The sequence below is a fragment of the Rhinoraja longicauda genome, chromosome 38, assembly GCF_053455715.1.
Source record: "Rhinoraja longicauda isolate Sanriku21f chromosome 38, sRhiLon1.1, whole genome shotgun sequence".
Taxonomy (NCBI): Eukaryota; Metazoa; Chordata; class Chondrichthyes; order Rajiformes; family Arhynchobatidae; genus Rhinoraja; species Rhinoraja longicauda.
In genome coordinates, this window is record NC_135990.1 from 7,212,292 (window position 1) to 7,234,539 (window position 22,248).

Below are 22,248 nucleotides of genomic sequence, written 5' to 3' on the forward strand. Positions count from 1 at the left end.
AGGGTGATTCCTCGATCAACAAGACTGATCTAATTATAATCTACATCCAAGACCGTAAAGAAATTGCAGCGAATTGTGGACGCGGCCGAGACCATCACACAAATCAACCTCCCTTCCATTGATTCCATTCATACCTCACGCTGCCTCGGCAAGGCCAGCAGCATAATCAAGGACGAGTCGCACCCTGGCCACTCCATCTTCTCCCCTCTCCCATTGGGTAAAAGGTACAGAAGTGTGTGGTCGGCACGGTGGCGCAGCGGTAGAGTTGCTGCCTTACAGCGAATGCAGCGCCGGAGACTCAGGTTCGATCCTGACTACGGGCGCCGTCTGTACGGAGTTTGTACGTTCTCCCCGTGAACTGCGTGGGTTTTCACCGAGATCTTCGGTTTCCTCCCACACTCCAAAGACGTACAGGTTTGTAGGTTAATTGGCTGGGCAAATGTAAAAATTCTCCCTAGTGGGTGTAGGATGGTGTTAAGGAGCGGGGATCGCTGGGCTGCGCGGACCCGGTGGGCCGAAGGGCCTGCTTCTGCGCTGTATCTCTAAATCTAAAAATCTAGAACGCACATCTCCAGATTCAGGGACAGTTTCTTCCCAGCTGTTATCAGGCAACTGCGAGAGTGGTCCTGAACTACTATCTACCTAATTGATGACCCTCGTTCTAAATGGCCGACCCCTTATTCTTAAACTGTAGAAGGGTCCTGACCCAAAATCTCACCTGCCCATGTTCTCCAGAGATACCACCTGACCCGCTGAGTTACTCCATCACTTTGTGTCTTATATGAGCAACATGATCTGTGTCTAAGGGCGGCACGGTGGCGCAGCGGTAGAGTTGCTGCCTTACAGCGAAAGCAGCGCCGGAGACTCAGGTTCGATCCTGACTACGGGCGCCGTCTGTACGGAGTTTGTACGTTCTCCCCATGACCTGCGTGGGTTTTCTCCGAGACCTTCGGTTTCCTCCCACACTCCAAAGACGTACAGGTATGTAGGAAAATTGACTGGATAAATGTAAAAATTATCCCTAGTGTATGTAGGGTAGTGTTAATGTGCGGGGATCGCTGGGCGGCGCGGACCCGGTGGGCCCAAGGGCCTGTTTCGCGCTGTATCTCTAAATCTAAATCTAAAAAAATCAAAATCACCCTCTTACAAGAACACTCCACTACTCTAAGCATTTCTAGCATGTCTCGACTGGGCTCTTTGGCAATCCGATAACTACCACAAATGACTTCAGTGCATGACCTGCGTGGGTTTTCTCCGAGATCTTCGGTTTCCTCCCACACTCCAAAGACGTACAGGTATGTAGGTTAATTGGCTGGGTAAATGTAAAAATTGTCCCTAGTGGGTGTAGGATAGTGTTAATGTACGGGGATCACTGGGCGGCACGGACTTGGAGGGCCGAAAAGGCCTGTTTCCGGCTGTAGATATATGATATGATATGATATGATAAACAATTTCCAATGCCGAGACACCACACACACACCTCCCCTCAGGGAAACAGATCCGAGACGATGAGCCCAGTATCAGGAAGGATTAAAAAGGCCGAGAAGAGTTCATATTTGATATATTTGTCATATTTGATTGACAAAATATTTCACGTTTGCCTCATTGTCCGTAACTCGTCTTCACCTTGCCCACAACTAACAATGGTCCTTTTCCTTGATCGTCGTTACTTTTTTGCACATTATTTATTCACAAAATGCTGGAGTAACTCAGCAGGTCAGGCAGCATCTCGGGAGAGAAGGAATGGGCGACTTTTCGGGTCGAGACCCTTCTTCAGACTTTTTTGGTACTTTTTTGCATGTCTTTCATTCATTTGTTCTATATATCTCTCTCTATCACTGGCTGTATCTCTCGTTTCCCTTTCCTCTGACTCTCAGCCTGCAGAAGGGCCTTGCCTATTCCTTCTCTCCAGAGATGCTGCCCGTCCCGCTGAGTTACTCCAGCTTTATTGTGTCCATCTTCAAGTCAAGTCAAGTTTATTTGTCACATGCACATACACGATGTGCAGAGAAATGAAAGTGGCAATGCCTGCGGATTGTGCAAAACAAAAGAATTACAGTTACAGCATATAAATTAAAGTTAATACAGAGAAGACAAAATTTGGTCCCTGGAGTTATAATAGTTAACAGTCCTGATGGCCTGTGGGAAGAAACCCCGTCTCATCCTCTCCGTTTTCACAGCGTGACAGCGGAGGCGTTTGCCTGACCGTAGCTGCCGGAACAGTCCGTTGCTGGGGTGGTAGGGGTCCCCCATAATCTTGCTTGCTCTGGATCTGCACCTCCTGATGTATAGGTCCTGCAGGGGGGGTGAGTGTAGTTCCCATGGTGCGTTCAGCCGAACGCACTACTCTCTGCAGAGCTTTTCAGTTTAAACCAGCATCTGCAGATACTTCTTACTCATCTTTGATTGCCTTGAGCACAGTTGGGAAAAGGCATGACTTTAGCAACCATGGCCAAATATCACCTTTCTTAAAACAAAGTGCTGGAGGAACTCTGTGGGTCAGGCAGCATCTGTGGAGGGAATGGACCGGCACGGTTTTGGGTCAGATAGGTCCCAACCCAGAATGCCATCTGTCCATTCCTCCACAAATGCTGCCTGACCCGCTGAGTTCCTTTGCTTTTTGCTCAAGGTTCCAGCATCTCCAGTTTATTGTGATCCACATTTCTCAATCTGATTTCCAAAACTCCACTGCTCATGATGATTCCCCCATGAAGAAGGGTCTCGACCCGAAACGTCACCCATTCCTTCTCTCCTGAGATGCTGCCTGACCTGCTGAGTTACTCCAGCATTTTGTGAATAAATACCCCCATGAACTGTGGTTACTTGGCTTCCGATCGCTAAACACCTTTACTTAGATCTCTCAGCTTTCTCGATCTCCCCCCTCATGACCTACAGTTTTCTATGATTTGTATCGTCCTCCAACTATATTCTTTGAACTTCATGATTTTAGTTTACAGTAGTTTAGTTTAGAGATACAGCGTGGAAACAGGCCCTTTCGGCCCACCGGGTCCGCACCGACCAGCGATCCCCGCACACTAACACCATCCTATGCTCACTAGGGACAATGTTTACATTTACCAAGCCAGTTAATCTACATACCTGCACGTCTTTGGAGCGTGAGAGGAAAATGAAGATCTCGCAGAAAACCCCACGCAGGTCACGGGGAGAACGTACAAACTCCGTACAGACAGCACCTGTAGTCGGGATCGAACCTGGGTCTCCGGCGCTGCATTCGCTGTAAGGCAGCAACTCTACCGCTGCGCCACCGTGCGCAGTGGATTTATCCCCAGTTGCCCTGCCACTGGAGCCCACTGCCTCGCCCTGGAACCGTGGGATTATCTTGTGGAACCTCTTTGCACCTCTACCCTGCTTCCAACGTTATTTCAACACAAGGACACAAGAAACTGCAGATGATGGAATCTTGAGCAGAAGACAAGATGCTGGAGGAACACAGTGGGTCAGGCAGCATCTGCGGAAGGAATGGGCAGATGGCATTTAGGGTTGAGATCCTTCTTCAGACTCCAGATTGGTTCAGTACGGCTTAGTTTATTGTCACGTGTACTGAGGTACAGTGAAAAGCTTTTTGTTGCTTGTTCACCAGTCAGTGGAAAACCAATACATGATTTCAATTGAGCCATTTTCAGTGTGCAGATACATGATAAGGGAATAACGTTTAGTGCAAGATAAAGCCAGTAAAGTTCAGAGATACAGTGAGGAAACCTTCGGTTCACCGGGTCCACACCGACCAGCGATTCCTGCACATTAACACTATCCTACACACACTAGGGACAATTTGTACATTTACCCAGCCAATTAACCTACATACCTGTACGTCTTTGGAGTGTGGGAGGAAGCCGAGAATCTCGGAAAAACCAAGGCAGATCATGGGGAGAACGTACAAACTCCCTACAGACGGCACCCGTAGTCGGGATGGAACCCGGGTCTCCAGCGATGCATTCGCTGTAAGGCAGCAACTCTGCCGCTGCGCCACCCTGATCGATCAAAGATAGTCCGAGGGTCATCAATATCCGATCAAAGATAGTCCGAGGGTCATCAATGAGGTAGATAGTAGTTCAGGACCACTCTCGCAGTTGCCTGATAACAGCTGGGAAGAAACTGTCCCTGAATCTGGAGATGTGCGTTCTAGATTTTTAGATTTAGAGATACAGCGCAGAAGCAGGCCCTTCGGCCCACCGGGTCCGCGCAGCCCAGCGATCCCCGCTCCTTAACACTATCCTACACCCACTAGGGAGAATTTTTACATTTGCCCAGCCAATTAACCTGCAAACCTGTACGTCTTTGGAGTGTGGGAGGAAACCGAAGATCTCGGAGAAAACCCACGCAGTTCACGGGGAGAACGTACAAACTCCGTACAGACGGTGCCCGTAGTCAGGATCGAACCTGAGTCTCCGACGCTGCATTCGCTGTAAGGCAGCAACTCTACCGCTGCGCCACCGTGCCGACCACACACTTCTGTACCTTTTACCCAATGGGAGAGGGGAGAAGATGGAGTGGCCAGGGTGCGACCCTCGGACTATCTTTGATCGGATATTGATGACCCTCGGACTATCTTTGATCGATCAGGGTGGCGCAGCGGCAGAGTTGCTGCCTTACAGCGAATGCATCGCTGGAGACCCGGGTTCGATCCCGACTACGGGTGCCGTCTGTACGGAGTTTGTACGTTCTCCCCATGATCTGCCTTGGTTTTTCCGAGATTCTCGGCTTCCTCCCACACTCCAAAGACATACAGGTTTGTAGGTTAATTGGCTGGGTAAATGTACAAATTGTCCCTAGTGTGTGTAGGATAGTGTTAATGTGCAGGAATCGCTGGTCGGTGTGGACCCGGTGAACCGAAGGTTTCCTCGCTGTATCTCTGAACTTTACTGGCTTTATCTTGCACTAAACGTTATTCCCTTATCATGTATCTGCACACTGAAAATGGCTCAATTGAAATCATGTATTGGTTTTCCACTGACTGGTGAACAAGCAACAAAAAGCTTTTCACTGTACCTCAGTACACGTGACAATAAACTAAGCCGTACTGAACCAATCTGGAGTCTGAAGAAGGATCTCAACCCTAAATGCCATCTGCCCATTCCTTCCACAGATGCTGCCTGACCCACTGTGTTCCTCCAGCATCTTGTCTTCTGCTCAAGATTCCATCATCTGCAGTTTCTTGTGTCTTCTTGTGTTGAAATAACGTTGGAAGCAGGGTAGAGGTGCAAAGAGGTTCCACAAGATAATCCCACGGTTCCAGGGCAAGGCAGTGGGCTCCAGTGGCAGGGCAACTGGGGATAAATCCACTGGGCACGGTGGCGCAGCGGTAGAGTTGCTGCCTTACAGCGAATGCAGCGCCGGAGACCCAGGTTCGATCCCGACTACAGGTGCTGACTGTACGGAGTTTGTACGTTCTCCCCGTGACCTGCGTGGGGTTTTCTCCGAGATCTTCGGTTTCCTCCCACGCTCCAAAGACGTGCAGGTATGTAGATTAACTGGCTTGGTAAATGTAAACATTGTCCCTAGTGGGCGTAGGATGGTGTTAGTGTGCGGGGATCGCTGGTCGGTGCGGACCCGGTGGGCCGAAAGGGCCTGTTTCCACGCTGTATCTCTAAGCTAAACTACTGTAAACTAAAATCATGAAGTTCAAGGAATATAGTTGGAGGACGATACAAATCATAGAAAACTGTAGGTCATGAGGGGGGAGATCGAGAAAGCTGAGAGATTTAAGTAAAGGTGTTTAGCGATCGGAAGCCAAGTAACCACAGTTCATGGGGGTATTTATTCACAAAATGCTGGAGTAACTCAGCAGGTCAGGCAGCATCTCAGGAGAGAAGGAATGGGTGACGTTTCGGGTCGAGACCCTTCTTCATGGGGGAATCATCATGAGCAGTGGAGTTTTGGAAATCAGATTGAGAAATGTCGTGGAGACACAATAAACTGGAGATGCTGGAACCTTGAGCAAAAAACAAAGGAACTCAGCGGGTCAGGCAGCATTTGTGGAGGAATGGACAGATGGCATTCTGGGTTGGGACCTATCTGACCCAGAACCCTGCCGGTCCATTCCCTCCACAGATGCTGCCTGACCCACAGAGTTCCTCCAGCACTTTGTTTTAAGAAAGGTGATATTTGGCCATGGTTGCTAAAGTCATGCCTTTTCCCAACTGTGCTCAAGGCAGTCAAAGATGAGTAAGAAGTATCTGCAGATGCTGGTTTAAACTGAAAAGCTCTGCAGAGAGTAGTGCGTTCGGCTGAACGCACCATGGGAACTACACTCACCCCCCCTGCAGGACCTATACATCAGGAGGTGCAGATCCAGAGCAAGCAAGATCATGAGGGACCCCTACCACCCCAGCAACGGACTGTTCCGGCAGCTACGGTCAGGCAAACGCCTCCGCTGTCACGCTGTGAAAACGGAGAGGATGAGACGGGGTTTCTTCCCACAGGCCATCAGGACTGTTAACTATTATAACTCCAGGGACTAAATTTTGTCTTCTCTGTATTAACTTTAATTTATATGCTGTAACTGTAATTCTTTTGATTTGCACAATCCGCAGGCATTGCCACTTTCATTTCTCTGCACATCGTGTACGTGCATGTGACAAATAAACTTGACTTGACTTGAAGATGGACACAATAAAGCTGGAGTAACTCAGCGGGACGGGCAGCATCTCTGGAGAGAAGGAGTAGGCAAGGCCCTTCTGCAGGCTGAGAGTCAGAGGAAAGGGAAACGAGAGATACAGCCAGTGATAGAGAGAGATATATAGAACAAATGAATGAAAGACATGCAAAAAAGTACCAAAAAAGTCTGAAGAAGGGTCTCGACCCGAAACGTCGCCCATTCCTTCTCTCCCGAGATGCTGCCTGACCTGCTGAGTTACTCCAGCATTTTGTGAATAAATAATGTGCAAAAAAGTAACGACGATCAAGGAAAAGGACCATTGTTAGTTGTGGGCAAGGTGAAGACAAGTTACGGAGAATGAGGCAAATGTGAAATATTTTGTCAATCAAATATGACAAATATATCAAATATAAACTCTTCACGGCCTTTGTGATTCCTTCCTGATACTGGGCTCATCGTCTCGGATCTGTTTCCCTGAGGGGAGGTGTGTGTGGTGAGTCGGCATTGGAAATTGTTTATGCACTGAAGTCATTTGTGGTAGTTATCGGATTGCCAAAGAGCCCAGTCGAGACATGCTAGAAATGCTTAGAGTAGTGGAGTGTTCTCGTAAGAGGGCGATTTTGATTTTTTTAGATTTAGATTTAGAGATACAGCGCGGAAACAGGCCCTTCGGCCCACCGGGTCCGCGCCGCCCAGCGATCCCCGCACATTAACACTACCCTACACACACTAGGGATAATTTTTACATTTACCCAGTCAATTTTCCTACTTACCTGTACGTCTTTGGAGTGTGGGAGGAAACCGAAGATCTCGGAGAAAACCCACGCAGCTCAGGGGGAGAACGTACAAACTCCGTACAGACGGCGCCCGTAGTCAGGATCGAACCTGAGTCTCCGGCGCTGCATTCGCTGTAAGGCAGCAACTCTACCATGCCGCCCTTAGACACAGATCATGTTGCTCACATAAGACACAAAGTGATGGAGTAACTCAGCGGGTCAGGTAGCATCTCTGGAGAACATGGGCAGGTGAGATTTTGGGTCGGGACCCTTCTACAGTTTAAGAATAAGGGGTCGGCCATTTAGAACGGAGATGAGGAAAAACTTTTTCAGTCAGAGAGTTGTGAATCTGTGGAATTCTCTGCCTCAGAAGGCAGTGGAGGCCAATTCTCTGAATGCATTCAAGAGAGAGCTAGATAGAGCTCTTAAGGATAGCGGAGTCAGGGGGTATGGGGAGAAGGCAGGAACGGGGTACTGATTGAGAATGATCAGCCATGATCACATTGAATGGTGGTGCTGGCTCGAAGGGCCAAATGGCCTACTCCTGCACCTATTGTCCATTGTCTACAGGGGTGGTGGGGGATGGAAAGAAGGTTTGAAGAGGACAAGCAGGGACAGGACAAAGCGTGGCAGGTCAAAGGTGAAAACAGGTAAGGGGGGGTTGTTTGATGCCTGGACTAGGGTCAGAGATGAACACGGTGGCGCAGCGGTAGAGTTGCTGCCTCACAGCGCCACAGATGCGGGTTCGATCCCGACTACGGGTGCTGTCTGTACGGAGTTTGTACGTTCTCCCCATGCCCACGTGGGTTTTCTCCAAGATCTTCGGTTTCCTCCCACACTCCAAAGACGTACAGGTTTGTAGGTTAATTAGCTTGGGTTTGTATACTTGGTAGAAGTGTAAATTGTTCCCAGTGAGTGTTTGTAGGCTTATGTTAATGAGTGGGGATCGCTGGTCAGCGCGGACTCGGTAGGCCGAAGGGCCTGTTTCCGAACTGTATCTCTGAAAACTAAAAAAAGTATTTAAAAAATAACGTGTGAACAAATGGATTAGAGAGTTGCTGGTTGTGAAGCTGGAGGATTGATGAGGTGCAAATAGATCAGGAATGTGGAGAACGTACAAACTCCATACAGACAGCACCTGTAGTCAGGATTGAACCCAAGACTCCGCCGCTGTAAGGCAGCAACTCTACCGCTGCGTGGGTTTTGTTTAGAGATACAGCTCTTTCATTTAGAGAAACAGCTTGGAAACAGGCCCTTCAGCCCGCTGAGTCCCCGTGCCGACCAGAAATCCCTGCACACTAACCAAGCCAATTGGCCTACAAACCTGTACGTCTGTGTGCAGTTTTGGTCTCCAAATTTGAGGAAGGATATTCTTGCTATGGAGGGCGTGCAGCGTAGGTTCACTAGGTTAATTCCCGGAATGGCGGGACTGTCGTATGTTGAAAGGCTGGAGCGATTGGGCTTGTATACACTGGAATTTAGAAGGATGAGGGGGGATCTTATTGAAACATATAAGATAATTAGGGGATTGGACACATTAGAGGCAGGAAACATGTTCCCAATGTTGGGGGAGTCCAGAACAAGGGGCCACAGTTTAAGAATAAGGGGTAGGCCATTTAGAACGGAGATGAGGAAGAACTTTTTCAGTCAGAGAGTGGTGAAGGTGTGGAATTCTCTGCCTCAGAAGGCAGTGGAGGCCAGTTCGTTGGATGCTTTCAAGAGAGAGCTGGATAGAGCTCTTAAGGATAGCGGAGTGAGGGGGTATGGGGAGAAGGCAGGAACGGGGTACTGATTGAGAGTGATCAGCCATGATCGCATTGAATGGCGGTGCTGGCTCGAAGGGCTGAATGGCCTACTCCTGCACCTATCGTCTATTGTCTATTGTCTATTGTCTTTGGAGTGTGGGAGGAAACCGGAGCACCCGGAGAAAACCCACGTTGTCACAGAGAGAACGTATAAACTCTGTTCAGATCTGTAGGCAGTAGCCAGGGTCAAAACTGGGTTTGTTGGCAGCAACTCTACCACTGTGCCACCGAGCCACCCTCCATATGCCACCCCTTGTGTCTCTACACAAGTACCAGTACTTGGTGCCACGATCATAATTGAGGAAGAACAAAATAAATGCAGATAAGCCTTCCCATGAAAGATTCCCTGCACGTAAGCATAACATTTAATTATCAGACACACACAGATTCTCTGACGTTGAGAGTGGAAATGTCACCGGTGCAATAGGGAGCATCCCGAGACCATAATTTGGATGACACTTGGGTGAATGAACAACATCCTTCATCGCACACCATCGACAACCCTTACCTCATGACCACAACGTCTCCGAACACACAGAAACAGTGGGATCATCTTAAAGAGCACCAAACCCTTGGCGGCACGGTGGCGCAGCGGTAGAGTTGCTGCCTTACAGCGCTTACAGCGCCAGAGACCGGGTTCGATCCTGACTACGGGTGCTGTCCGTACAGAGTTCATGCGTTCACCCCTTGACCTGCGTGGGTTGTTTCCGAGATCTTCGCTTTCCTCCCACACTCCAAAGATGTGCAGGTATGTAGGTTAATTGGCTTGGTATGAATGTAAATGTAAAATTGGTCCCAGTGTGTGTTGGGTAGTGTTAAGGTGCGGGGATCGCTGGTCGACGCGGACCCGGTGGGCCTAAGGGCCTGTTTCTGCGCTGTTTCTAACTCCCTCATTGGCTATATTTAAGAGGGAGTTAGATGTGGCCCTTGTAGCTAAAGGGATCAGGGGGTATGGAGAGAAGGCAGGTACGAGATACTGAGTTGGATGATCAGCCATGATCATATTGAATGGCAGTGCGTACAGGCTCGAAGGGCCGAATGGCCTACTCCCGCACCTATTTTCTATGTTTCTATGTATCTCTAAAACTAAAACTAAAACTAAAGAGCACTAAATTTATTTGCTCAGGTTCAGAGCCTTGGGAGTTCACTTTTCAATCCTTTAGGGCTTCAGATTTTCACACAGCAAGGTCCCGCGACCAGCAGACATGGTGAACTATGGATCAGTGCATTGATAGCTGGCTGTGGAAGGTACATTGTCCAGCTCCCTGCGGAACCCCATTCCCTCCTTTGATAAGCACCAACTGGTTGACAGGTTTTATCATATCATATCATATCATATATATACAGCCGGAAACAGGCCTTTTCGGCCCACCAAGTCCGTGCCGCCCAGCGATCCCCGCACATTAACACTATCCTACACCCACTAAGGACAATTTTTACATTTACCCAGTCAATTAACCTATATACCTGTACGTTTTGATTGAATGTTTCACCGAAACCCAATGCCTGTGGCAACGCAACATTACTGAAGCTGTACGATCACAACCCACGCCCTCTTGACATTAGAATCCTATAAATTATATATTCTGGCAGAATTTGCTTGCATCATCCAATTCTTGTCAATCAACTGTACGGCCGCGGGGCCTTCCATCGCCCGGCTCGGCCGTGGGATGTTTCAGCGCCCGGTGTGGCTCGGCCGCGGGGACTTGGGCGTGGGGAAGAGAGCGGAAGTTTTGTTGCCTCCATCACAGTGAGGGGGTGTTTGGAGTCACTGTGATGGATGTTTGTGTTGGGGTCATGTGTATTGTGTTTCTTTTTTTGTGTGACTGCTGGTAACGTAATTTCGTTCGGTACCTCGGTACCGAATGACAAATAAAGGCTCTGTATTCTGTATTCTGTATGTATTTCTCCATGGGGCCACGTTTCCCATCCAGTTTTAAGTAATTTAGTTCAGTTTAGCGATACAGCGTGGAAACAGGCCCTTCGGCCCACTGAGTCCGCGCCGCCCAGCGATCCCCGCACATTAACACTATCCTACACACACTAGGAACAATTTACAATTTTACCAAAGCCAATTAACCTACAAATGATCAGCCATAGAAAAACATAGAACCATAGAAAATAGGTGCAGGAGTAGGCCATTCGGCCCTTCGAGCCTGTACGCACCGCCATTCAATATGATCATGGCTGATCATCCAACTCAGTATTCTGTACCTGCCTTCTCTCCATACCCCTTTAGCCACAAGGGCCACATCTAACTCCCTCTTAAATATAGCCAATGAACTGGCCTCAACTACCTTCTGTGGCAGAGAATTCCACAGATTCACCACTCTCTGTGTGAAAAAAAACGTTCTCATCTCGGTCCTAAAAGACTTCCCCCTTATCCTTAAACTGTGACCCCTTGTTCTGGACTCCCCCAACATCGGGAACAATCTTCCTGCATCTAGCCTGTCCAACCCCTTAAGAATTTTGTAAGTTTCTATAAGATCCCCCCTCAATCTTCTAAATTCCAGCGAGTACAAGCCGATTTTTGAGAAGCCATGATCACATTGAATGGTGGTGCTGGCTGGAAGGGCCTGTCTATGAACCTGTACATCTGTACACTTTTAAACATTTATACCAAGCCAATTAACCCACACACTTGTACGCCTCTGGACGGTGGGAGGAAACCGGAGCACCCAGAGGAAACCCACAAGGTCACAGGGGGAACATACTAACTCCTTGCCGACAGCACCCGTCGTCGGGATCAAACCCGGGTCTCTGGCGCTGTAAGCACTGTAAGGCAGCAACTCTACTGCTGCGCCACCGTGCTGCCCAAAGTAGCCAGCAGGCAATACTGGGTGGAGGGTAGGTATTGGCCACTGCAGGCACAGAACCAGCAGGACCATGAAGGCCAGGTCAATGAATTTAGAGATAGATAGATTCTTGTTCAGCAAAGGTGTCAGCTGTTATGGGGAGAAGGTCCATAACCAGGTGGAATTCTCTGCCTCAGAAGGCAGTGGAGGCCAATTCTCTGAATGCATTCAAGAGAGAGCTGGATAGAGCTCTTAAGGATAGTGGAGTCAGGGGGTATGGGGAGAAGGCAGGAACGGGGTACTGATCGAGAATGATCAGCCATGATCACATTGAATGGCGGTGCTGGCTCGAAGGGCCGAATGGCCTCCTCCTGCACTTATTGTCTATTGTCTAAGGCTTGAGAGGTGAAGATAGATCAGCCATGATTGAGTGGCGGAGTAGACTTGATAGGCCGAGAGGCCTAATTCTGCTCTGATCACTTATGAACATAAACCAGTAGAGCTGCTGCCTCTCAGCTCCAGTTACCTGTGTTTAACCCTGAAGTGCTGTCAGCGTGGAGTTTGCATGTTCTTATTGAGACCCACGTGGGTTTCCCCCTGGTGCTCGGGTTTCCTACCACATCCCAAAGGTGGGTGGGTTGGAGGGTTAATTGATAGTTTAGTTTAGTTTAGAGATGCAGGGTGGAAACAGGCCTTTGACTCACCAAGGTGTTCAGAGAGCTGAGGGACGCTCTGAAGCTTGGTGCAGCCAACGTCAAGGCCCTGTGGGGGAGGACCACAGTCTAGGGTCCTTCCGCTGCTGGACATGGAGGGGGCAGGGTGTGGTGGAGAGAGACGCCCCTCCAAATAAGGGATACTGGGTAAATGTCTAAATGTAAGTAAATGTCTAAGTGAATGTCTGTACCAAATGTAACCTCCGGAAATGTCGGATGGGCTTGTTTAAGAATATGTTTTGTGAATGATATTTATTATTTGAATAAAGTATTTTTTGATAAAAAAAAAAAAAGTTCAGAGAGCAAGACAGGGTAAGAGGGAACTGTGCCAACTCCAGACAGATTTGCAGCAACTGCTCCTTCTGCAGAGGAGAGGGGTGGATGTGAGGGAGGAACTGAGAGAGTTGAAGGGCCGGCAAGCTCGGCTCTTTACCTCTGAATCCTCCAAGATCATCTTCCGGTCCAGGTTGCATTGAACCCTTTGCCGAATCCATCAGGAAGGATGCGAGCATAAGAGGAGTGACATTGCCAGGCAGTGGGGGCACTCAGGTCAAGGCCTCCCTGTATATGGACGATGTCGCCGTCTTCTGCTCGGATCCAGGGTCGGTCCGCAGACTGATCAGCGTCTGCGACCAGTTTGAGTTGGCCACAGGGGCCAGGGTAAACCGCAGGAAGAGCGAGGCCATGCTCTTTGGCAACTGGCCCGACCGATCTTCCATCCCCTTCACCATCAAGCCTGACTTCCTGAAGGTGCTGGGGATCTGGTTCGGGAAGGCTGAGGCATGTAACAAAAATTGGCTGGAGCGGATAGCCAGGGTGGGGAAGAAGCTGGAGCTGTGGAAGCAGCGCTCCCTCTCCATCACGGGGAAAAACCTGGTCATCAGGTGTGAGGTGCTCTCGGGGCTGCTGTACTTGGCGCAAGTGTGGCCCGTCCCTCCCTCCCACGCCAAGGGGATCACCTGGGCCGTCTTCCGCTTCATCTGGGGGTCGGCGATGGACCGGGTGCGACGATCCACAATGCACAAGTCGGCAGACAACGGGGGTAAAGACGTGCCCAACGTCGCCCTCATCCTGATGGCCACTTTCGTGTGTGGCTGCATCAGGCGGAGCGTAGAGCCAAGGCATGTGGGCACCAAATGCCACCACCTGCTGAGGTTCTACCTGTCCCCGGTGTTGCGAAGGATGGGCCTGGCGCAGATGCCACGCAATGTGCCAGTCAGCTGGACATTGCCGAACCATCTGTCGTTTGTGGACAGGTTCTTCCGGACCAACACCTTTGACCACAAGTCCATCGGGCAGTGGTCAGCACGGAATGTCCTGCAGGCACTGCAGGGGAATGACTCCATGGATCCTGTGGCGTGGTTCCCAGAACAGACAGCCCAGCTTGTCTGGCAAAATGCCTCATCGCCAGTACTCACCAACAAGCACCAAGACCTGACTTGGCTGGTGGTGAGGGGAGCCCTCCCAGTCAGATCCTTCCTGCACCGCCGAAACCTCACTACCAGCGCACTCTGCCCTCGGGACGGCTGCTACGGAGAGGAGACGGTGGCCCACCTCTTCACAGAGTGTGGATTTGCCAAGAGAGTCTGGAGAGGTCTGCAGGGGTCCCTGTCACGATTCATTCCGAGCAGCTCCGTCACAGAGGACTCTGTGATCTACGGACTGTTCCCAGGGACGCATTCAGAGACTGACATCGAGTGCTGCTGGAAGGTCATCAACTCGGTGAAAGACGCTCTTTGGTCTGCCCGACCCTTGTTGACCTCCCAGCGGAGCGAGCTGTCCGTGGGGGAATGTTGCCGACTGGCCCGCTGCAGACTGCAGGAGTACGTGCTGAGGGACGCTCTGAAGCTTGGTGCAGCCAACGCTAAGGCCCTGTGGGGGAGGACCACAGTCTAGGGTCCTTCCGCTGCTGGACATGGGGGGCAGGGTGTGGTGGAGAGAGACGCCCCTCCAAATAAGGGATACTGGGTAAATGTCTAAATGTAAGTAAATGTCTAAGTGAATGTCTGTACCAAATGTAACCTCCGGAAATGTCGGATGGGCTTGTTTAAGAATATGTTTTGTGAATGATATTTATTATTTGAATAAAGTATTTTTTGATATAAAAAAAAAATAAAAATAAAAATAAATAAAAATTAATTAAAAAAAAAAAAAAAAGCCGACCAGCAATCACCCCATACACTAGTTCTACCCTACGCACTAGGAACAATTTACAGAAGTCAATTAATCTACAAACCTGCACGTCTTTGGAATGTGGGAGGAAGCCGGAGCACCCGGAGAAAACCCACGCAGTCTCAGGGACAACGTGCAAACTCCGTGCAGGCAGCATCCATAGTCAGGATCGAACCCAGGTCTCTGGTGTTTTGAGGCAGCAACTCTACCAATGCGCCACCATGCCACCCACTGCTGTAGAAAGGAGCCCTGACGTGTAGGTGAGTGGTAGAATCTGGGGGGAATATGGAGAGAATAAAATGGCCTAGGGTAGGATTAGTAATAATGGCTAGTTTGTGGTCAGCAGAGAGGTGGTCGGCATGTTTCCCTGCTGCATATTCAATGATTCCATGAGGATTAGCTCCAAAAGCCAAGTGAAAGTGGTTTTCTGAAAATTAAATCTTGTTTGAGCTGTAAAGGGGAATCCTATCCTGATGCAACTTAACCCTGCCCAAGACCGCAAGAAATTGGAGAGAGTTGTGGACGCCATCGTGTAAAGTAGCTTTTTCCCCATCGATTCCACACTGCCTTGGGAAAGCAGCCAACATAATCAAGGACCACTCACACCTCTGTCATTCTCTCCTGTTGGAGATAGAAAAGCTTGAAAGCCCATACCACCAGATTCAAGAAACAATTTCTTCTCCACGTTATCTGCCTCTTGAACGGACGTCTCTTCGGCAAAGGATAAATCCCGATCTTCCATTCTACCTCACTATGATCCTTGCGCTTTCGTTTAATCTGTACTTGCCCAGTAACTCTACTACTATATACTGCACTCTGCATATTTTGTCTTTTGCAATACCTGTTAGCTCATTTGTGGTATGATGTGCCTGGATAGGACCCAACACAAAGGTTCTCACTGTATCTTGATGCATGTTTCAATACTAACCCTATGCCCACACGATTTCCAGAAGGGATTTGGTAACATGCCTCGAAGGTCATTGTGGAAATTTCAAAATACTGATGCATGAGGTAATGTATTGGTGTGAACAGAAGATTGGCTGGCTTATAGGGAAGAGAGAACAGACACAATTGGTCTGTTTATAAATTCACGTTCGTAAGTCACAGGAGCAGATTTAGGCCATTTGGCCCATTGAGTCTACTCCACCTTCAATCATGGCTGATCTATCATTCCCCCTCAACCCCAATCTCCTGCCTTTCCTGCTCGGCGGGGGCTTCAATGTCGGGAGCCACGACCGCCCCGACGTGCAACGGCGGCGTCTTCGCTTGGGTCGGCCCGCTGCGGACCTTTCACCGTCCGGCGCGGCCTGGAACGTGGCAACTTCAACAGCCTGACCGCGGGAGAAGATGGCAGGGGAAGGGAAAAGACATTCTGGCCTTCCATCACAGTGAGGAGGTGACTGGAGGAGGCTCACTGTGATGGATGTTTCTTTTTTTTTCTTTTGTGTTGGTTTGTGGTTGTGTAATAGCTTATTTTATTGCTCTTACTGTTGGACTGTGGGTGACGAAATCTCGTCCAAAAGACTTGATTTTTTGGATGACAATAAAGGTAATTCTGATTCTGATTCTGATAACCCTTAACACCCGTACAAATCAGGAGTCTGTTAATCTCCGCCTTAAAAATACCCTCCACAGCCATCGGTGGCAATGAATTCCACAGATTCACCACCCACTGACTAAAGAAATTCCTCCTTGCCTCCTTTCTAAAGGTACATCCTTTTATTCTGAGGCTGTGCCCTCTGGTCCTAGACTCTCCCACTAGTGGAACCATCCTCTCCACATCCACTCTATCCAGGCCTTTCACTATTCGGTAAGTTTCAATGAGGTCCCCCCTCATCCATCTAAACTCCAGCGAGTGCAGGCCCAGTGCCTTCAAATGCTCATCATATGTTAACCTAATCGTGCCCGGGATCGTTCTCGTAAACCTCCTCTGGACCCTCTCCAGTGCCAGCAAATCCTTCCACAGATACGGGGCCCAAAACTGCTCACAATACTCCCAATGCCCGTCTGACCATCGCCTTTTAAAGCCTCAGCATTACATCCATGTTTAAAAGAGTGGCAAGATAGTGCTTCACAGTGACGTGGCAGTCACCTGGTTCAATCACAGGAGGTCACAGTGACGCAGCGGTAGAGTTGCTGCCCTACAGCGAATGCAGCGCCGGAGACCCGGGTTCCATCCCGACTACGGGTGCTGTCTGTACGGAGATTGTACGTTCTCCCCGTGTCCTGCGTGGGTTTTCTCCGAGATCTTCGGTTTCCTCCCACTCTCCAAAGACGCGCAGGTTTGTAGGTTAATTGGCTTGGAATAAATGTTTTAAAAAATTGCCCCATGTGGGTGTAGGATGGTGTTAACGTGCGGGGATCGCTGGTCGGCGCGGACCCGGTGGGCCGAAGGGCCTGTTTCCGCGCTGTACCTCTAAACTAATCCTGTCCTCCAGAGCTGCCTGTGTGGAGTTTGCACGTTTTCCTGAGACCCTGTGGGTTTCGTCAGGGTACTCCAGTTGCCAGCCCAAGGTGTGCGAGTTGGCGGGTAAACCTGTCACTGAACTGCAGTTAGTTTGCAGGTGAGTGGATGGCTCTGTGGCATGTGGAGAGAATAAAATGGGACCAGTGTTGCATTGGTGTCAATGGATGCTTGATGGTGGAATGGACTCGGTGAACCAAAGGGATTGTTTCCCTGCTGTATGGCTGAATGATTGTAATATTTTCCAAAATTTCAATCGTGCCGATGAAATTTACTACATAGAAATCGAAGCACATTCCGATCCCACTAATCGCCCCCAAGTCGGCAGCATTCATTTTTTGGCATATCTTTCATTAATTTGTTCTATATCTCTCTACATCACTGTCTATGTATAGTCACAGAGGCATAGAGTGATACAGTGTGGAAACAGGCCCTTCGGCCCAACTTGCCCACACCGACCAACATGCCCACACCAGCCACCTTCGCCCGTTTGGTCCATATCCCTCCAAACCTGTCCTATCCATGTACCTGTCTAACTGTTTCTTAAACGTTGGGATAGTCCCAGCCTCAACTACCTCCTCTGGCAGCTCGTTCCATACACCCACCACCCTTTGTGTGAAAAGGTTACCCCTCAGATTCCTATTAAATTTTTCCCCCTTCACCTTGAACTCATGTCCTCTGGTCCTCGATTCCGCCACTCTGGGCAAGAGACCCTGTGCACCTACCCGATCTATTGCTCTTATGATATCTCTCGTTTCCCTTTCTCCTGACTAGGCTAGGCTTGTATACACTGGAATTTAGAAGGATGAGGGGGGATCTTATTGAAACATATAAGATAATTAGGGGATTGGACACATTAGAGGCAGGAAACATGTTCCCAATGTTGGGGGAGTCCAGAACAAGGGGCCACAGTTTAAGAATAAGGGGTAGGCCATTTAGAACGGAGATGAGGAAGAACTTTTTCAGTCAGAGAGTGGTGAAGGTGTGGAATTCTCTGCCTCAGAAGGCAGTGGAGGCCAGTTCGTTGGCTGCTTTCAAGAGAGAGCTGGATAGAGCTCTTAAGGATAGCGGAGTGAGGTGGTATGGAGAGAAGGCAGGAATGGGGTACTGATTGAGAGTGATCAGCCATGATCGCATTGAATGGCGGTGCTGGCTCGAAGGGCTGAATGGCCTACTCCTGCACCTATTGTCTATTGTCTATTGACTGAAGAAGGGCCTCAGCAGGATAGGTAGCATCTTTGGAGAGACGGAAATGGGTGACGTTTTGGGTCGAGACCCTTCTTCAGACCCGTCCCGACCCAAAACGTCACCCATTCCTTCTCTCCAGAGAATGCTGCCTGTGTGCCGCTGAGTTACTCCAGCATTTTGTGTGTAACATTCCCTACCTGGTGTCTCCATGTCACTGCGGTCCTTTCGAATCAGGATCCGACCTAAAAGGAATAAAAGTTTGATATTAGTGGGTTTCAGGAATGGGGATTGTTGGCTTTTGCAACGTTGGGTGCATTAAATCAGCTGGGAGGCAGCAGATGCTGCTTGCCGACTGAGAACGACAGACTCTCCACATCAGAGGCACAGACTACATCTGGTGGAAAAAGCACGGGGAACTTTGGGCAAAGGCGCAAGTAAGGCTGCGTGGAACGGGCAATAGAAATAGTGCAGGAGTAGGCCATTCGGCCCTTCGAGCCAGCACCGCCGTTCATTATGATCACGGCTGATCATCCAAAATCAGCACCCCGTTCCTGCTTTCTCCCCATATCCCATGATTCCTTTTATTCACAAAATGCTGGAGTAACTCAGCAGGTCAGGCAGCATCTCGGGAGAGAAGGAATGGGTGACGTTTCGGGTCGATACCCTTCTTCAGACTGAAGAAGGGTCTCGACCCGAAACGTCACCCATTCCTTCTCTCCCGAGATGCTGCCTGACCTGCTGAGTTACTCCAGCATTTTGTGAATCAATCGATTTGTACCAGCATCTGCAGTTATTTTCTTATCCCATGATTCCTTTATCCCTAAGAGCTAAATCCAACCGTCTCTTGAAAACATCCAGCGAATCGGCCTCCACTGTCCTCTGTGGCAGGGAATTCCACAGATTCACAACCCTCTGGGTGGAAAAGATTGGTGGAGGGAGATGGGGAGGGCGGCGGAGGCTGCAGTAAGAAGAACTGGGGGGGTTCTTCCCTTCCGCACCTTCGATGCCCACACCGGGGAATAAGGGCTGAAGAGGGTCCACAGCCATGAATGAATGGTGGAGGGGACTTGATGGGCCGAATCACCTCTCCAATCCGATCACCTCTCACTGTTTCTACTGCCCGCATACAAACCCCTCATCCGCAAGACCAAACCCACAATAAAGACGGTCAAAATATGGCCCGAGGATGCCACCCTACAACTCCAGGACTGCTTTGATCGCACCGACTGGGACCTGTTTGCACAACAGGCCACCTACGGTTCAGAGGTAGACTTGGAGGAATACGCATCCACTGTGCTCTCCTACATCAACTGCTGTGTGGAGAATGTCACGGAGGACAAGGAGATAAAGATGTTCCCAAACCGGAAACCCTGGATGAACAAGGAGGTGAAGAACCTGCCGAGGGCACGCAACAATGCCTTGAAATCTGGTGACACTTCAGCATACAGTGTTGCCAGGTCAAACCTGAACAAAGGTATTAAAAGGGCCAAAGACACCCACAGGCAACGGGTGGAAGACCACTTCAACACCACGGACACCAGAAGCATGTGGCAGGGTGTCAGGGACATCACTGGCTACAAGAGCAGCCCTGCCTGCCCCCACAGCGATATGGCACTGACCAACGAGCTTAACACCTTCTTTGCCCGCTTTGAAACTGGCAACACCACCTTGAGTGAAAGAACCCCAGCCGAGGCGGTGGGACAGGTCTTGCAACTGAGCACACAGGAAGTACAACGCGCTCTGCAAAGGGTCAACCCACGCAAGGCTGCAGGACCGGATGGAGTTCAAGGAAGGGTACTGAAGGACTGTGCTGAACAGCTGGCTGAGGTATTCACCAGGATCTTTAACCTGTCATTATCTCTGGCTACGGTCCCCAAGTGCCTGAAGTCGGCTATCATAGTTCCGGTGCCGAAAAAAGCAAAGATCTCCAACCCGAATGACTACCGCCCGGTTGTCCTAACGCCAATAGTCATGAAGTGCTTTGAGAGGCTGGTCCTCTCACACATCAAATCCAGCATCCCTGACTCACTGGACCCACATCAATTTGCATACAGGGCAAATAGATCCACAGAGGACGCCATCTCTCTGGCTCTTCACACTATCCTGACTCACCTAGAGAGACAGGGCACGTACGTGAGGATGCTATTCATAGACTATAGCTCCGCCTTCAACACGGTCATCTCCACCAAGCTCATCACCAAACTCCACCAGCTAGGCCTCAGCTCGTCATTATGTGACTGGATCCTGGACTTCCTGCTGGAGCGACCGCAGGCAGTGAGAATGGGCCCGCACCTGTCCTCCACTATCACCCTGAGTACCGGCACACCACAGGGCTGTGTTCTGAGCCCCATGCTCTACTCCCTCTTCACACACGACTGTGTTCCTGCATTCGACACCAACACCATTGTCAAGTTTGCAGACGACACAACGGTGATCGGGCTTATCACCAACGGGGATGAAACAAACTATAGAGCGGAGGTGCAGAACCTGGCGGACTGGTGCTCGGATAACAACCTGTCCCTAAATACCACCAAGACCAAGGAGCTGATCATCAACTTCCGTAGGTCACATAACGGGGAATATGCCCCGATCTCTATCAACGGGGACAGTGTGGAGAGAGTGTCCAGCTTCAAGTTTCTGGGCACTCACATTTTGGAGGACCTAACATGGTCCAATAACACTGCTGCGCTGGTCAAGAAGGCACAACAAAGACTGTTCTACTTAAGAACACTGAAAAAGTCTGGTCTACCCCAACAGCTGCTGACGACCTTCTACCGCTGCACCATAGAGAGCATCCTAACGCATGGCATCCCTGTGTGGTACCTCAGCTGCACGGAGGCAGAAAGGAAAGCTCTACAGCGGGTAGTCCATAGAGCTCAGAGGGCCATCGGAACACAGCTACCAGACTTGGAGGGCATCTACAACACACGATGCCTCATAAAAGCCACCAGCATCCACAAAGACTCTTCACACCCCTGCAACAGTCTGTTCGAACTCCTTCCATCGGGCAGACGATACAAGGCCTTCTATGCCCGCACCTCCAGACTCAGGAACAGCTTCATCCCCAGGGCCATAGCTGCTATGAACCGGTCCTGCTGAGCCGGATGGCCACAACGCATAGACCAACTTGCACTTTACCCTGTCTAAAACAACTGTTACAATTGTTTCGTTTTGTTGGGTTGCTGTTAATTACTTAAATTATTGCATCGTATGGGAGGCGCATTCCCAATCTCGTTGTACCCCTGGGTACAATGACAATAAAGATATATTGTATTGTATTGTATTGTATGGCCTAATTCTACTCCTATAACCTGTGGACCAGGCGTGTAGAGGGGCATCGGTTCGTGGGGCGACTGCGAAAGGATGGAGGCAATGGCTAAAGTGAGCCTTTCTTCTGCTCCTCCTCCTCTCCTCCAGCTTTCTCACCAACCCCTAACATAATCAGTCTGAAGAAGGGTCCTGACCCAAATCATCACTGATCCATGTTCCGAGAGACTCTGCCTGACCCGCTGAGTTACTCCAGCACTTTGTGTACCCTTTTTAAACATGAAGCCTGACCAGCGAGGCTTTTCCTCTCTGAAGAAAATAAGGGCCTCTCATTGAAGAAGGGTCTCGACCCGAAGCGTCGCCCATTCCTTCTGTCCAGAGATGCTGCCTGTCCCGCCGAGTTACTCCAGCATTTTTGTGTCCATCTATAAGGGACTGGTTGGATTTGT

General features: G+C 49.8%; 1 protein-coding gene across 1 annotated transcript in view; it reads right to left on the reverse strand.

The window, feature by feature from the left end:
* nrg4 (neuregulin 4) overlaps nt 1–18,768 on the reverse strand; it is a 29,734-nt gene extending 10,966 nt beyond the window's left edge. The window contains exon 1 of the mRNA XM_078429835.1: nt 18,730–18,768. Within this exon, the coding sequence (XP_078285961.1) occupies nt 18,730–18,742 (13 nt within the window). The 5' untranslated portion in view covers nt 18,743–18,768. The remainder of the gene's footprint in view (nt 1–18,729) is intronic.
* Nucleotides 18,769–22,248: the final 3,480 nt, after the last annotated feature.